The sequence below is a fragment of the Corvus moneduloides genome, chromosome 8 (assembly GCF_009650955.1).
Source record: "Corvus moneduloides isolate bCorMon1 chromosome 8, bCorMon1.pri, whole genome shotgun sequence".
NCBI classification, from domain to species: domain Eukaryota; kingdom Metazoa; phylum Chordata; class Aves; order Passeriformes; family Corvidae; genus Corvus; species Corvus moneduloides.
Window position 1 is genome coordinate 32,735,383 of NC_045483.1, and position 17,115 is coordinate 32,752,497.

The 17,115-nt window shown below is 41.1% G+C and overlaps 1 protein-coding gene across 1 annotated transcript; it reads left to right on the forward strand.

Moving 5' to 3' along the window:
* The first annotated feature begins 10,940 nt into the window (after nucleotides 1–10,940).
* Nucleotides 10,941–17,070, forward strand: STOX1 (storkhead box 1). Its single transcript, XM_032117012.1, is given in 4 exon segments — nucleotides 10,941–11,817; nucleotides 13,348–13,500; nucleotides 13,503–15,678; nucleotides 16,709–17,070. Coding segments are annotated over 4 exon segments (2,502 nt in total). The 5' UTR covers nucleotides 10,941–11,684; the 3' UTR covers nucleotides 16,749–17,070.
* The last annotated feature ends 45 nt before the right edge of the window (nucleotides 17,071–17,115 follow it).

The window sequence follows — 17,115 nt, forward strand, 5'->3', positions numbered from 1 at the left end:
CCTCTTAACTCAATCCAGGAGAGGTGTTATAAGGAAGAAGAGTGGTTTATTGGTCTCTATCTAAAAAGCAGTAACATCTATAGGTACATTGGGAATGGTGCTCTCTAACTATAGTTGAGTTTTCTATCACTGATAAAAAATAATATGCTATTGCTGGTCTCCTGGGGATGATTTAGAGAACTTGACTCCATTGTTTTTTACCTCCTTGCTTCCTAGTAACTTCTCTTCTGATACATAGCATGGCTGGTTGAATACAAATGTAAGTTACTCCAGTAAATTAATTAGATTATTTCCCCTAATGTCCTGCCTCTTGCTGCAGTAACAGCAAAAGGGGTTTCTAACAAGTTAGAGTACTCTCATTTGTCTTTGTGAATTTCATTTTTTCAGACAATTAATGTTGAAGTGATATTTTCATGATTTTACTTCAATTTCTGGAAGCTTAACTGAAAAAACTTTCTATTTGAATGTCTTTATTTAGGTAATTTTCTGATTAAAAATTATATATTCTATATCTTCTCTTCCAAAAATTATCATAATGGCCATTTTCTGCTCTGAATTACTTTTCTCCCATTTCTTATATATATTTTGCTCTAGAAAAGCAAGTAGCAAGTTAGACAACTAAAATGCAAAGGACAATGTTTTCTTGTGTCTTGGTTTTTTAAAAACAATTGACAATATTTAAAATTTAAGGTACTGGTATGACATTTGCTGCCTGGATTTTACATAGAGATTTGACTGCATTTTTAATTTACCTGCTCTCATGTAACTGTTTGCAATAATGAGAAATTCAAGCCACTTGGTTTTTCATGCTTCCTGACTAAAGGCTGGGATGTTGGGAACCAAGCAATGTGGTTCTTAGGAAACATTTCCTGTACACGTAGCAATAGCAGTATTTGTAAATTCCAGCAGCGTCTGGTGAAATTTCACAAATGTGTGGGTGTACTAGGTGTCAGTGATGGGAATCACTTGGCTGCCAGTATCTTTATCCTTGGCTGTGGTACATGAAAAGTGTTGGGAATGAGTTTTCAGAGTTATGGGAATAATGAGCCAATGCTTTTGAGGTTTTTTTCTTTTAAATCCACAACCACTTGTTTGTTGGGCAATAGGTGAGAAGCAACGGGCACGCAGCACTGCAGCGTTAATTTTGCCAAGTAACATTTCAGTGAAGAATTATCCAGACCCTGTTGCTTGCTGGGTTTAAAGCCCTCGGCACTCAGAATTCCTCCTCACTGATTATCTCAAGGAGCCTTCCTGGCTACTGTTTCTCATCAGAGGACACCGTGGTCCCAAAACTCGTTGTTGCTCTTTATCCCAGCAGTTCAAATGAGATTTGTTCTAGAGAAACACACTGGGGCGCTGGACATCCTGACTTCACAGAACAGACTACACCTTGACTGATACTGGTCACCGGAAGTTTAGTCAAATAAAGGGAAAATTCAGTCCTAAAAGCTTATAAATAACACAAACTGCCCTGCTGTATTTATTCCCAGATAAAATCCAGAATGTCTCTCTCGTCCCTTCGGATGGGGATCTCATGGGGTGCATGGTACACCCAGGACTGGGCAGGAGCTGTTATATTCTCCTTGGGAGGTGGAGGGGAAGAAAAGGTGAAAATCACAGCAATGATTTTAAAATTTCCCTCAGAGGGTGAAGCAGGGGCTACTTTAAAAAACATTTGATCTGGTAACTGAGCAAACTCTGTTGAAATGCCCACATCTCTCTGTGGACCATCTCCTGTGCTTAGCTGAGCTGTTCGGTCAGTTGCTCACCAAACGAGGGGCGCTCCCTCCCACCCTTCCCGTACAGCCTGGGGGGATGCACGCAGGGCCGGTGCTGGGAGGGGAGTAGGGGACTCCCAGCTGAGATTAGATACGAATACTCGATTTGAGCGCACTGACCTCCAGAGCCCTTGCAGAGAGAAACTGGGGTGACAGTCCGGGAAAATGCATCTCAGTAGCTGCTTGCTTGATGTCCCTGGTCGTCACCAGCTCTTTTCTGTCATCCCAGCCTGCCTTCTCTCGTGACAGTAGCATTTCCCATGTGCCTGAACGGCCTGACTCCCTCTTTGTGATTCCTATCGAGTAGAAAAGAAAATATCAAATTGAAACATTTTTGCTTAGCCTTTAGAAGCTGAATTTGCTGTCGGTTCAGCATCTCTGTTGCAGGGCTACAAATTATTCCCAAGGAAAGCTAAGAAAGCCCTGTCCTTTCCAGTTAGGCTGAAGCTGGGATGGGCATGCAGACTGTGACTTTTCTGTGGGCAGGTCAGGTGCTGGTCACCTTTTCCAACGAGGGCTCTGCTGCAGGCTGGAAATTTATATCTCTTGGGAAATATCCTATTGAAGAGTGACATTGAAAGGACAGTACACTTTCCTCACTTGACACTTGAAGTGTCAAGTTTTGTATGTTTTTGCTGGACGTATTGAATGTGATCAGACAAGGAATTGTTTTGTGCTCTTGTTTGTACATTTGTAGAGTAATCTGATAGGTCTAGCTCCTCACTCTTCCTTGTGTGAGTCTCCCACAGAACATAAGAAGAGAAGCAGCTAAAAAATGGGCAGATAATCCCTGAAGCCGATTTGATATTCAAACAGAATGCCCGTGATAGGAAAGGGATGGAATTGAATCTCCTGCAAATGTTCAGCAACAGCTTAAGGAGTAAGGAGCAAAACTTCTGTTGTACCTGTGGGCTGTAATAACCTTTCAAAGAGCAGGCACAGCTTTGGGGAACTATATTTGTTCCTGGGTGATGACTCCCAGGTCTAAGTTATTTAGTGAGCTCAGCAGGCACTGGCTGCCTGGCTGTGGAGGTCCTCACATCCTCAGCTTCTCTGCGTGTTTGTACCAGCTTTCAGGAACAAATTTGCAGTGCCACCTGTGGCACTGGTACACCTGGGGTCCATTCACAGCTGGGTATTTGAGCATTTCCTACTTATTAGCAATTCTCAACATTGCTTAAAATGAGAGACAAATGCCTGTCCCAAAGCTACCTGGCAAGCTTTTAGGACAGACTTGTTCTCATTTGAGTAATTTAAATTTGTTCACAGTAATGAATGGCAGTGTCAGCATGGTTCTGCCTCATGTCTAGTGAAGCTACAGATGAAATTATGGCCTTGTGAGTAGCTGATTTCTGTTTGGCCTACAAAAGGTCATGACTCTGGAGTGGCTATTGTTTGTCAGCCACTGTAGTTACACATAGGAACACACCACCTTAACGATGGCAGCTCAGCAAGAGGCTGAGGATGTGCCTCATGGATTCCTTTGTTTTGGAGTCCCTTTCTTCCAGTGTCTTTCATCCTGCCCCACAAACAAGGATGTAGGTTTGCAAGTCAAAGCAGAATAATGTTGTACTTCAATGGTGCTGGCTTCTGTGAAATGTAACTCACAGCATGTGGTCATGCTTTGCATTGAACTGTTTAGGATTATTTAAAATTCTGTGCCTTTTTATTTTTATCAGGCCTGAAAAGAGTGGATGGCCTGAAACGGTGCTTTATTTTGCACTGCTGTGTATAGGCTACCAAACATGAAGAACAGTTTGAGTTTTTAACTGTTTTATTGTCAAACATTACTTTTAAAGTTATTTTCAGTAAGATACTTGATTCAGAACTTACTAACTTGCATATTCTGTTGTAATTGGGTTTTACCAGTTATCACAGTTGTTCCAGTGGTGACTCTGCTGATGTATTTTAAGGAGGAAAAAGGGAAGAAAACATTTGTGCTCTTTGAAGGAGCTTTTTAATCTACTTTGCTATTATTTGCTTACTGATCTAATTCTGTGTACTGATTGTGTAAAACTTACATTATTTCACGCTGTTTTGTACCTAATTTTAGCTGGCATTTAGTCCTTACCACTGACTTTAGATAATACCCCTGCACATTTAATGCATTTCCATATAAAATTCTTACTAAGGTGTTAATCCTGTATTATGAAAGTCCTTTCTCAGTAGAATATGTATTGTACTAACCCTAAATGCTATATTCAAACTACTGACTGACCTCACAACAGCAAGGGACAAGGGCCTGTGATGTTCTTCAGAATCCTGATGCGTTTACCAGATCTGCTCAGACTGAATTACCTGTAAAAGCATTTGTGCATGCAATTTTTTCCACACTACCTCAGCAAGTAGTCTCTAATCATACTGTTTAGCAAGTATCACTGAACAGAAGTGTGTATTTTTTTTATAATAAGCTCCATTCAACTTAATTTACTCTGATGTAAAAAAAAAAAATCTCTAACCAGATTACTTGGAAAGTCCTTAGTATGTATTGTGTATTTCTCGGTGCTAAAGACTTTCAGCAGCAAAAGCTCTTGCTTCTGCCTTTTGGGTGAGAAAAAATTCAAGAAAATAGGCTGAGCTGTGCTATATCCCATGTCTTTTGAATTCTTGCACCTTGAATTCTGAAAAGCAGGTCTTAACTGCCTTAAAGCTCTTTTAGGATGAGGGTCATTTGAACAGGCCTAATTTTTTCTGTCTCCGTCAGAAATGACAATAGTTCATGTTAATATCATATAGCTAATGAAATAAATTTCATCAGTTACTAGTGCTTCTGCTGTGGTCTTTGATATGGTTTCAGAATCAGTAACTTCATTTCAAGGCTAGTTTTAGCTTTTTCTATACCGCCATCTTGCTTTAGGACATGCCCACTCCATTGCTGCGGAGAGCACCAGCCCTAATAATGAGCCCATACATCTGGAGTTCAGTTATGCAACAAAAGTTATGATTACAGGAACCATTTATTTGAGAGTTGAAGAGAAAACCAGTTGTTTTCTCATATGGATGCTGTTTGGCATTACCTCATTAACAGTGTGAGGAAAGTATAACCTTGTTTCTTTAACTTGGTGTAACCCCAGAAAACTTCACAGCTCATGGAAGTCAAAAGTGCCCTTGCATTGGGTTACAGAAAGCAGGGTGGTCGAGGTGGGAGGTACAGGTACTGGCTCCAGCTAAACCAGATGACTGCTGTACTTTTTCATTCCTATCCTACTGCCTCCTCGAAGCAGGGTCAGCTGTGGGCTCAGACCAGGCTGCTCGGGGCTTTATTCAGTTACAGCTTGGGAACTGCCCGGGGCTGGAGACCGCACAAGCTCTCTGGGCATACTGTTCCACAGCTGTGCTGTCCTTAAAGGTGAAAAGGTTTTCATTACAGCAAATCAGAACCTATTCTGTACCAGCAGGCGCCTGTTGTGTTTCATTGTCTCACCACACACTCCTGTGCAGAGCCTGGCCCTATCTCCTCAAGGGACTGCTGTCAGGTCCCCCCAAAGCTATTTCTTCTCCAGGTTCTGTAAGAGCCATTCCCTCAGCTGTGGTTCCCAGGGCAGGTGTTCCAGGCCTGCCCATCTTGGTGTCTCTCTGCTGAATTTGCCTCCATCTCTTAGGTGCTTCACAGACTGTATAATTTACTTTCCCCCCTGAAATTGTTCTACATTTTCAACACCCCACAGGCGCACACACATCTCTGTAATTTCCTTTGGAGCCTTCACTTTGGTCTGTGGGATTCAACAACCCAGTATCTTCACCGTAAGGGTTCTGTTAAACTGGCTTTTGAAAAGACATTTACTGAGCCTTCTGTTATACAGTGGAGTTGCTCGGTTATTGTCTTCTGTGACATCCTTTTGGCTGAAATTTGGATGAACTGAAACATGAAAAGGTTGTTTTATAGCACTAAAGCCATGGAGACAGGTTTGTGAACTGCAGACCAGAGTCCTCGAATTCAAATTAGTGCTGTTTAATCGGCAGTGTTCAAACAACTCCTCTGAGACCTCTTGTGGTGGTAAAGATGCTGCTTTTCTTTTCTAAACTGTTTTGGTTTGTTTTGTTTTTCCCTGTGGGCCATAAATTCCTAATGAAAGGGTGCAGAAACTTATTTTCTAGCAAGGGCATATCTTTAAAGTTGGATATCCAGCTAGGGAGAGTGGAAGGAAAAGTGGCTGTGCACATCCACAGCATCCCAGGCTTCCCAGGCAGGTGTGAAGTTGACCCCATACCGTTAAAGTTTTGTTCTCAGATGAATGAAAAACCTCCCTGCAGTGGGAGTTGTCCTAAAACAAGATCTGAGGCCTGCTTGGTTCCACTGCATTGTGTGATGGTGGCTCCTGTCCCAGCCAGAGGCCTGGGTCCAAGGGAAGCTACAACTGCACAAGCTCTCTGACAGCTTCTTCTGCGTAGGGTGGGACACAGGCAGGCATTGCCTGGGAGTGAGCTGTCATGAGCTCTGTCCCTCTGATCCACGATTTGCTGGAAAACCTCTGCAGGGAGCTGTGTTCTCTTTGGAACAGCTCTGTGGGTGCTGCTCCTCTGAAGGCCTAGTACGTAACTTCCCTGGGCTGGGGTATATGTGAACTGAAGCTGGGGAATGTGCAAAGGGGAGGGGGAATGTGACCACAGGTATATCTTACTTCCAAGCTCTATATCATAAACTTTTTGTGGCTGCCTTTTATGTGACAGCGCACTTCCAGGCAAAGGAGGCAGCAGGAATATTGCAGCAGTTGGAGCTGAGCTTTAGCTGTACAGGCACAGGAATGCACAACTTCATCCTGATGCTTTTATAGTCAACCTTTCACTGTATAGGTAAGTACTTAGCCAACCCCCAGTACTGCTTGCTGCTTAAAACAAAGGTTTGGACATTAAAGAGCTATTTGAATGTCTGAGATTTACTGCAGAAGAGAGGGCACAAGCTGGAAGCAAGGAAAAGGCAGAGCAGTTTTAGTGGAGAAATGCCAGGGTTGCGAAGGGGATTTTTTGGATGAGGCCAAGTGGAAAAGCTGTGCTTGTGTCAAATTCCTGTAGCAGTGGCTGGCAGCACCTCAGGACAGTTAAAGGAATCAGAGACATTGCCAGTGGCTTGTTTATTCCTGCTTGGTTGTTTGGCTCCATGGTGCTTGTTTTGCAACTTGCTTGGGACCGTTTAATTTTGTGTTATTTTTTTATCTCCTTGCAATGAACATTTTGAATCACCCTGTCTTTTACGACCAAGCCTGACACTGAATGCTGAAGTGGTTAAAGATCACCTTCCTTGCTATCAGCTGTGCTCTGTATGTTCAATGCATATGTGAATTGGCTTAAAACCTATCAGCATGCTACATTATATGAAAAATAATTATCTGCAGTGGTGTTGCTCATAGCTGAATTTTTCTGTCAGTTATGCACTTAATGCCCCAAAGGTAGATGTGCTTATATAGTTTTGCTTGTTGGCTGTTCTGCCAGGTGTGGGTGAAACAAAGATCTCTGGACACCTTGGGCTGTGTTCTCTTGAACAGTGGATTTGAAGCTGCATTCTTGCCCATGTGTTCAGGCAGTACCTCTGGAGCTTGAAACCTGCTCCTGAGATGCTCTTGGAGCATCCAAGTGGACATGTCAGTGGCCCTGCTAAGAGCTGAAGGGCTTCATCTCTGAAGGGCAGACATACACATTTCAATGGCAAAAACTTACCCACTGCACTCAGTTTAAGGAAAATGGTACCACACTGAATGTATTGGTGTCTGCTGTGTGACTTGTTCCTATCCGGGGACTTGGGCAGAGGTTGCAGGGGAGAGTTTTTCCTATTCTTCCTGAATCTTGCTTTGTTTTCACAAAAACATAGCTGCCTGTGGGGCTTTTTAATAGCTGTTGAAAGAAATTATGACTGTGGGTTGCCATTAGGACTATGATTAGAGTAAGGATTTGATGATGGCTCTTGGCTAGAAACCTCAGAAAGCACTTAGAAGTCATATTTCCAAAAGTTCATAATGCTTGCATTTGGGAATAGGCTTTTGCGTATTGTTGGGAAGGCAGAAAAAGTGGTTAGTTTTTGTTTGGGTTATTTCTTATCAAGTTGCATGGCATCATCCTTCGAACGTTTTAAAGAATAAAATGTTAATAAGAACTTAGTAAGGATAAGGATAAGTTAATCATAGAAAGTTGAGAACTGTAAAAACCAGAAATTCCAACCAAATGGAGGGCACTCTTTGCCTAAATGTCCTGATTTGGGAGCATCTGTCCAGGCAGGAATCAGTAGGTACAGAAACCTGACATTTTCATGTGTTTGTAGCTTCTTTGATGTCAGCTGAAGAAGCATTGGTGACCTTAAACTGACATTTAATCTTTTCTCTGAGAGTTGTACAAAATAATCAAACAACAGATATTGTTAGCTGCTCCTGAGAGCTGTTGTTTGTTTCAGTAACAGATTAAACACATTACAAGACTTGACAGTTTCATTTAATTGAACTATTTACTCTTTGCTTCACTAAAAGGATGTTTCTGAAAACAGGATCTAGTACAGAGTACTCATGCCAAAATAGTTTCTCTGTTATATACTTAAAATTGAAAATGTTTATCTTAACTGCCTTTATAATTTACACAGAATTTTTATTCTTTAATAAGAACACATCTTGTAAAAGCATTAATGTTCAAAAAGGAGTTTGCTAGAGTTCCCAACTTTCTATGATGTTCTTATTAGCATTTTATTCCTTAAAATTCTTTAACTATAAAAGGTGATTTTTGCTATAAAATGTGACCACGATACACTCTAGTCTATAGAAAAGCAGAAGCCTTGCAGTTGGTAGCAGTACTACTCTTGCTTATGATCTTCCTGGTACAATTCTGCAAAAAGTGAATTACATCAAATATGCCAAGGCTCTCATGCAGAGGCGCACAGGATCCATGGCATCTTTTGTATAATCCATTCCATGACAGATCCTCCCAACTACAAAACAGAAACATTAATCTTCTATTTCCACATGCTGTGTCTTCTCTGTATCAACAGGTGTTTCGGGGTTTTTTTCTGGAATGGATTTACTCCTAGCCCTTTATTGTTCTGTAAACAGTTTACCTGAACTTTTAAGAAGTAAATTGAGTGCTGTTGTAGTAAATGCCTCTCTGTTCACTCCCCCAGAATTCACCTGGGTTTCACCCAGATAAAACTTGTCTTGTATGTAATTTTTCTGAAGAGCCTGAAGATGCAAAAACTCTGCAATTGTTAAAAAACTCAGTGAAAAATGATAATGCTGACATTACAGAGATGGAACAAAACCACTTTGTGCTAGTCAAGAATACCCAGAGGCTTTTCTGTGTCTTGAGTTTTGTTATCCAATGCTCATATTACAGATGACTTCCCACATTGCGATCGGTAAGTGCTACAAAAAGGGTATTCTTGGGTTTTAGGTGTCCAGGTAATGAGCAGAGTTTGAACAGACCTGTAAAGCAAACTGAAGGATAAGAATACCTGAGCCCTGGCCAGCTGCCGAGATTGGCTTTGGTTAACGTAGTTCTGCAAAACCTGCAGAGGGTGGAAGGGAATGGGGCTGTGTTTAAACCATCAAGGGAGAAGCTGAGTTCCTTGACTGCTGACAGGTTCCCTGCGCAAAGGTGTAAGCAAGGCCCTCCTAAGACTATGAAGAAAGGAAGGTGATTGTCATCAGATCTACATAGAGTCGGGAAGTGGACAGGGGATTCTGCAGGGTTTTTGAGCTGTGAAAGGACAAACGCTGAGGAGCTTTAATGAGCATGGTGCTCTGGTGATTTTACATTAGGCCTATGAAACACAGCTTGCACAAATTGTTAAGTCTTCTCCATGCGCAAATCTAAGGGATGCAGCTTTTATGTATTTACAACAAACTTGGGAGAATATTTGAAGTGCAACAACAGTTATTTAGCTATGGAAAGTGAATCTACAAAGTTTTTAATAAAAACTAGATAGACGCTTGTAGGGTACTGCCTGGGGCTTTACCCACATTGCTTATCAATGTTGCCAATGATCTAACTCTTGCTTTCACAATTTTGGATTTTATTTCAAAGTCAGGCGAGAATGATATCTAATATTTATGTTGTTAGCAAGTGTGCACTATTGACTCTGCAACAATCACTTCAGACTTGTGTTCAAACATGATTTTAGATTTGTTAAAATTCCTTCAGTATCAAGCTGGCTTATGCTTAATGCTTTGTTTTAAATATTATTCTGAAACAGCCTTCCCTGAATGGAGACACTGAATTTGAGGCTGCAGAACAGATACAGACAACAGCAACAAGATAAAAACTATAAAGATAATTAATACATTTTAATGACACTTGGTATTTTACTCCTTAGCAGTCTGGTGCTCTGCAGGAACAAATGGCGAAATTGGCAGCAGCACGGTGTGCCCACAGCAGACACTTCAGCCAGCAAGCCATTCACAAGAGTTATTACTGAATGCTGATGGCCTTTCCCATAGAAAAAGAAAGCTTGCAATGGTTTCTGCACCTGCAAGGAGTTTCCTAGCAACACCACTGAGGAAACTGTATGCCAGGATTTTCTTTTCAGAGTTCTTTTTGTTGAATATAGCAGCAGTTGTAAAACAAAGGTCAGGAGCAACTTAAGCTCTTCAAAGCAATGTTGTGTATTTCATTTACTCAGAGAAGTGTTTGTGTTGTAGTTTTCTGCCTAGAGGATAAATATTGGGTTACAGTGTCATCCAATAGACAACTGCGGTTTAGTTAAACGTGAACATCGCTTAATATAAAATGTCACTTTTTACTTGCGGGAAAATTCCTGTTAGCATTTAACACTGGGTCATGCCTTGTGAGGGAACCAGAAGTCCCTGCTGCCTTCTGCCTGCTCTGGCAGCTGGGCACAGCCAGGGGCTTTCTGTGCAGCACGGAACAGGGGAGCACAGAACATCACCTGGTCGAGGGAACAGACCATTAGTCTAACTAAAAAAAAAGAAGAAAGGTGAGGCTTTTTGGTTTTTTGTTTGTCTGAGAAGGTGTATGCGGTCATTGTCTCACTGCGTGCACAGACCTCAGGTGAGTCCCTGCTTCATGCCTTGTTATCAACAACTTCATGGAAAATACTTATTTCAGCTACATGATGCACAGGTATTGTGTCAGAAGTACTTGCTGGGCTTGTCCTTACTGGCTTTGCCATCTTGGGAAGGGGAGAGGACAGATTTTATCTGTGTTTTAAGGATGGGGGAATTAAGGTGAAGGACTAAGACCCTTTTCAGCCCTCTGGGCTGGGGTTGCAGTCACTGGGGAAGCTGGGCCACACTTTTGGCCCCTCCAAACTTCTGCTTTTGTCATGCAGAACAGGGACAATGTTTTTGTCTCCTACCAGGACAGGTAGTGAGGTAGCCTGAAAAATGCATGCAGCTGTAATAAACGTTTTTGGTCTCTACCCAGTATACTAAATAATCTCTAGGTCTAGAGCCCAGTCTAAAAGTGGCATTTTACCATTTCAATTTTATGTGCTAGACAAGGGACAAAGTCTATTACATGTCTTTTTTTTTCCTTGTGTTCTGACTTGGTGAAAACATTTTGTACTTAGATTGTTGGAAGTTGACCTTTTCCCATTAGCTACTTGGAGAAATACAGGTTCTGCATGGTTTAACATGTAAGCAGTCCTCTAAAAAATCAGCAGTCATTAGAAATAATTCTCTCTCTCTGCTCCCTGTTTATTAATCTAAATTATGAGTTTGGCTGGAATTTTATACCAAACAAACTAACATGCTTAAGGCAACCTTCTGTTTCCTTCATTACAAAGGCTCTTGACAAGTGTTAGCACCACTTTCCTCCTCTCAGAAATATTTCCAAGTAATTTGCCAAAGAAAATTAGTTGAGGATAAGGGAAATTTTCAGTGGAAATCTTTCACAGCTAACAGAAGAAATGAAACACTATTCCATTCAGATAATTTTCTTTTCTTTTAGGTGGGTGATGTGACCCCTGCTCTCATGAATCCTCTCCTGCAGTCAGGCTCTGTTCCTTTGGCAGAAGGAATATGTTGGACCATATCAGACATGAATGCAGATCATGTGATGGTCACACAGGAAACTTTAATGGAGCAGTTAGTGAAAAATTATCCAGGTAACGTGTTTGTTTCTCCCTCCTTTAAAAAGTGGCTGTATCATCAAGCTTGAGTTTTTGATAGAGGACAAGGGATCACTGAATGTTTACAACCAAAGCTGGCAAAGTGAAGGAGGGTAAGTTAACAGGCACCTGATAGAATACATGAATGCGCATACTTCTCATCAATCTGTGAGTGTCACTACATTGACTTGGATGTAATCCTTTTCACAGATTGTAATAAATCTTTGAGAATAAGAGGGAACTGAGTGCAGTGGCATGTGGAGAGTATGCCCTTTCCAGAGAGTGGGAAAACACAGAAGTGGTACTTATGTGCCAGATACGGAACTGCATAAAATAGACTGTTAGATCACAGAGATTCTAAGTCCTCATGTAAGAAACAGGAACACAGCTGACTTTGACTACAAAGGGACTGGGTAGGAGTCTACATCTGGTGTTTGCTATCAAAAAATATAACCAGCCTCAAATTCAGGTTTGTTGGTCATAGCCTAGCCATTTCCTTCCTGAAAGCAAATTACTTACACTAAGTTCATCACTTCTAGCTCAGCTGGTTGGAGCACGGTGCTAATAATGCCAAGGTGGTGCGTTTGATTCCAGTATGGGCCATTCAAGCTGGACTTGATGATCCTTGTGGTCCCTTCCAACTCAGAATATTGATACTGAGATTTTGATAGGGTGGCAGATACTTCCCTTAAATGTTTTCTGTAAATCTGAAAAATATCCCATTTCCCTTAGATCTGCAACATCAAAGTGTTAATGTGTTTGAGACTTTGTACAGTCTCGTCATGGCCCTCTCAGTAGGCTGCTTTTTTGATACTGAGCTGCTTCTTTTGAGTCCTCTTAACCTGACAGCTCTGTGAACGATATAGGCTGACATGGTAGGCATTTTAAGCAGTGGGAAAAATATTAATGCAACCCCACAAACTGGCACAGGACCATGCCAGGAACGTGTTGTAGTCACTAAGTGCACTGAGATAACCACAAGGTAGAATTTGTAGGTCAGCCAGAAGTAGCACTCTCAAAGTTTGTAGGGTCTTGGAGGTATTTCTTGCTGTGTTTTCACCCTGCTGGAAGTTTTTAATTTTGTGGACAGGAGATCAGCTGTGACTAGACTAAAGACTCTGAGACTGTGACACCTGATGGAAAACCAGTAGCTGAGACCAGTCTCAGTGAGATAATAAATTGACATCTGACCAAACTACACCAGAAACTTCAGAGAGAGTGATGAAAGTCACTGTTAAATAACATGCCAGGAGGGAAATGCTTTGAACAAGACATTGTTTAGTTTGTACCTGACAGAAGGTCTCTCTCATGAATAGCATATCCTGACAGGGACAAAGACAACATCCTTGCTCCCTCACAGTGGTGCTGCAGTGAAAACCAGAGACACAGCTGGCCTTTACCTAAATGCTTTGGATATTTTATGCTTGGTTGATTTCAGGACTGTTGTATGAGAGAGATTTTTTGGCCAGCACCCATTTTATTTGAAAGCTTATTTCTGGTTTGAAATATCTTGTCTCTTTGTTGTAGGCATTGCAGTGCCCTCCCACAATTTATTATATAATATCCTTGGCACTCTAATTAAGGAAAGAAAAATCTATCATACAGGAGAAGGATATTTCATTGTGACTCCCAACACATACTTTATCACAAATGAGGCCACAGAAGACAACAGAAGGGTCCTGTTGAGGACAGTTGTTGCTGTTCATCGCCTTCCATCACTTACCTGGTAAACATTAAGCCCTGTGCAGACCTAGTGAAAGAAAACATTCCTACAGTAACTCATTACAGATCCTGCCATTGTTTCCCTGACCAAAATATGCTCTGTGAACAAAGACATCAACAGGTAATGAGCCATGAATCTAATGGAGAGGGAAAGAGAGGCTGCAGTGAATTGAAGCCTTCAATTCAAACTCAAGGGATCTCTGCACCTGCTGAGAACCGTTCCTGGGACACCATCAAATCTCTGGCATCTGTGAAAGCAAAACTGAAAAGCAAAAGGTTTGGCATTGGTATTTTCTGGAGAAGTGGTTCTAAAAAAGAAAAACACAAGAAGGAGTACTCTACTTTTTCAGCCCAGTTTCCTCCCCAGGAGTGGCCAGTCAGGGATGAAGATGACTTAGACAATATTCCACGTGATATTGAACATGAAATCATCAAGCATATTAACCCTACTCTTACAGTTGATAATTTGATTAAACACACAATATTAATGCAGAAGTTTGAGGAGCAGAAAAAATATATCAGTAAAGAGAAAAAATACATCAGTAGTGGTACCTCAGCTGAAGTGTCAATAGTCAGGCAAAACCATCATCTTTCAAAGGATTGTATTCAAAAGGCACCAAGTAAAATAGCAAAACACACCAGGAAAACCAAATCAAAGAAAGAAAAGCAGATTAGCAGGAGCAGCGGGAAATCTCACATACAGAAGCCAACATCTCAAAGTGTGAAACTGGAAGAGAACATTTCACTGCCCATCAAAAACCAAGAGCCACCTGATGTAGCAGTGGAATCCCATGTGATATATAAGAAGCAGATTAAGAATCCTTTTCAGGGTCTGCCATGGAGACCTCACAGCTTTCATTCAAGAGGGTACCAAGGTGTTTTTAACAGTCAGCTGAAGTGCCGGACTCAAAAGCAAGGAAGGGCTTTCCAAAGGCCACAGTCCTTGGCCTCCTCAAGACCCTTCAGCTGTGAAACTGAACAGCTGGCTGTAGAAACTGAGGCTGACAAAGCTAAGCAAAACAACCTACTCCATGCTAATAGGTCTCGCCTTCAACTAAAGAAAGACAATTTAAGTGAAAATGGTAGTTATCTACAAGGCAGTAATCTGCAAATAGATAATAAAAGTAAATACTTTCTAGAGAGTAATATTTCTGAAGAAAATGTCTATAAAAGAACAGTAAAAAAAAAGTCCCCTTGCTCCTACATTGAAGATAGTGGTGTGTGCAAAGAAAATGCAGAATTTCCATTCTATCTGAAAGATGAGCACTGCAGACGCAAAGCTGACACTGTATGTGAGTTGGTAGATGGAACAGCCAATGAATTTCAAAATGTCCATCTTTCAAATTACACAGCCAGTGTTAATCTGGCCCAAAAAAATGGTGTGAAATGCAGACCAAAGACTGATAAAAAGAGTGAACTTACATTTAACTATGACTGTGCCAGCCATCCTGGATCAATGGAGCTGGAAAGTGAAGGATTTACTGATAACTTCCATCTTCTGTACCAAAAGGGACGTGATGGTGACACCTGTAACTTGTCACATCTGGATGAGAATTCTGAAGGCCATGCATCATGTCACCTGCCTCCTGGCCATGCCTTTTCAGACACAAGAGACTGGAGTACAGCTGTGCAAAAGCCGGGGGCAGCTGTGTCCTTAAAAGCCTGTAAGGTCAGTACTTGTGCTGCCCAGCACAACACAACTGTAAATGAATGCAACTCTGGAGAGCACGGATATAAAGGACGTGCTAGCTTTGCAGAATCAACAGACAGCTCAAAAGAGCATCCAAAACCAGACTCCACAGAAGAAAGCTGGTTGTGCAGTCAGGTTCTTCTGAAAGGTCACAGAAAGGATGAAGGAACTGGCCTTACTGAATGTGGGAATGGCTCAGCTGTGGCAGATTGCTGCCACGCTGACGAGGCTGACTCTGATGCTGACACTTCGCAGAACTTCACGCATGAGGTAGGAGAAGGAGAAGCACTCTGTGCCTTGGGCTCGCAGATCAAAGAAGTGAGAAACCCTTTAGGAAAAAAATATCTGTTTTTTAAGAATACATGTCCTGTGATCCCAGAACAGAAACACTCAGAAGGGACAGAAAACCACAGCATTACAGGAGACAGTGGAATTGACTCCCCAAGGTACGAAAACACATGAAACTAAGTAAGATGTTTTATCTTCAAATTGACCATCAGATTTAGGCAGAAATGATGCAGTAAATCATAAACTCCCTCCTCAACAACAAAATTCTTATTATTTTTTAAAACTTCAGTGTTATTGATCCACAAATACTCAAACTGTATAGTTCTGCTAAGTCTTTTTACATGAACATTTTCTCACATCAGTTACACAAATGCTGCTGTTTGTCTTTTGCATTTGTTGCCATGAGGCAAGAGAACAGTATGAGATCTGTCCTGCAGGTAGAGATGGCCAAGCGCAGAAACGTTAAGAAACATGGTGTTTGATAAACTCGGTGTTAAACACAGTGTTTGATAAGCTCCTGTTAGCAGGCAGGTTCAGCTCACATAGATCTCACCATATGACACTAGATATTGTCATAGTTTCTCCAGTTGTACATAAAGAATAGAGATCCAACAAAAATTTAAAGTAGAAAATACCATCTGACTTGCCCACAATAGACAGGAGAATGTGTACATCACCTGAGCTTTCATAGTGTATGTTTTGCCTGTAATTACACCTGAAAATCTCTTAATGGACAACAAATTGGCATGAAACAATCTTTTACACAGGTGTACATGGAGACCTCCAAAACTTAACCAAATTGGCAAGAACCTATGTTAAAAATCACATCCTTTTTTTTTTTTTTTTTTTAACAGCGACACATTCTCTTAGTATCTTAAATGAGTAGTATTTAACTAATTAAACCATTGGAGTTCTCATTAGTTTTGTACTGTCACCTTGAGAAGCTGGTATATGAAGGAACAAACCACAAACTACAGTTTCTAAGGAAATTCTGCTAATTGTTAATCTTTTCCTTAAGCAGCTCTTGGCTGTGCACTCTTCCAAGCACGCTTGAAATCTTTAGCAAAATGTATTTCAGAGGATCATTTTTACTATTTGTACTGATGCCATCTCTGGCACTAAAAGCTAAGCCAACTCAGTTTGGTTTTGGAATGTGAAGTCTGACTTCTAATAATTCTATTATTTTAGGTGGACTGAAAAGAAGATGAAGCTTCCTGCCAAATTCTAAAAGTATAAATATCAATGCAAAGAGGAGGGCAAGTGAAAGGACAATTGCAACAAAATTCCTTACTTCATCTAACTCTGGTCATGAATATTTGATTATTTTTTTTAATGAGCTTTGTAAACTTTCCCCTTGTAACAAGGTACCCATACTGTCAATGCAGCCAGTCACATCAGTGAGGCTGTCTCTAAATCAAAGCTGTTAGTTAAAACTTTTGACAATGGTGTTTGGAGAGGTCATGTGTATTTTGTTTGCCCTCATCTTTAATTATTTTTTGTGTGTCTCTGTGATAATAAAAATGAGAACTGGCGTTCTTCATTCAGACCCACACCATTGACCTGGAAAGGGCTTGTGCTGCTCTAATAGGAACTGC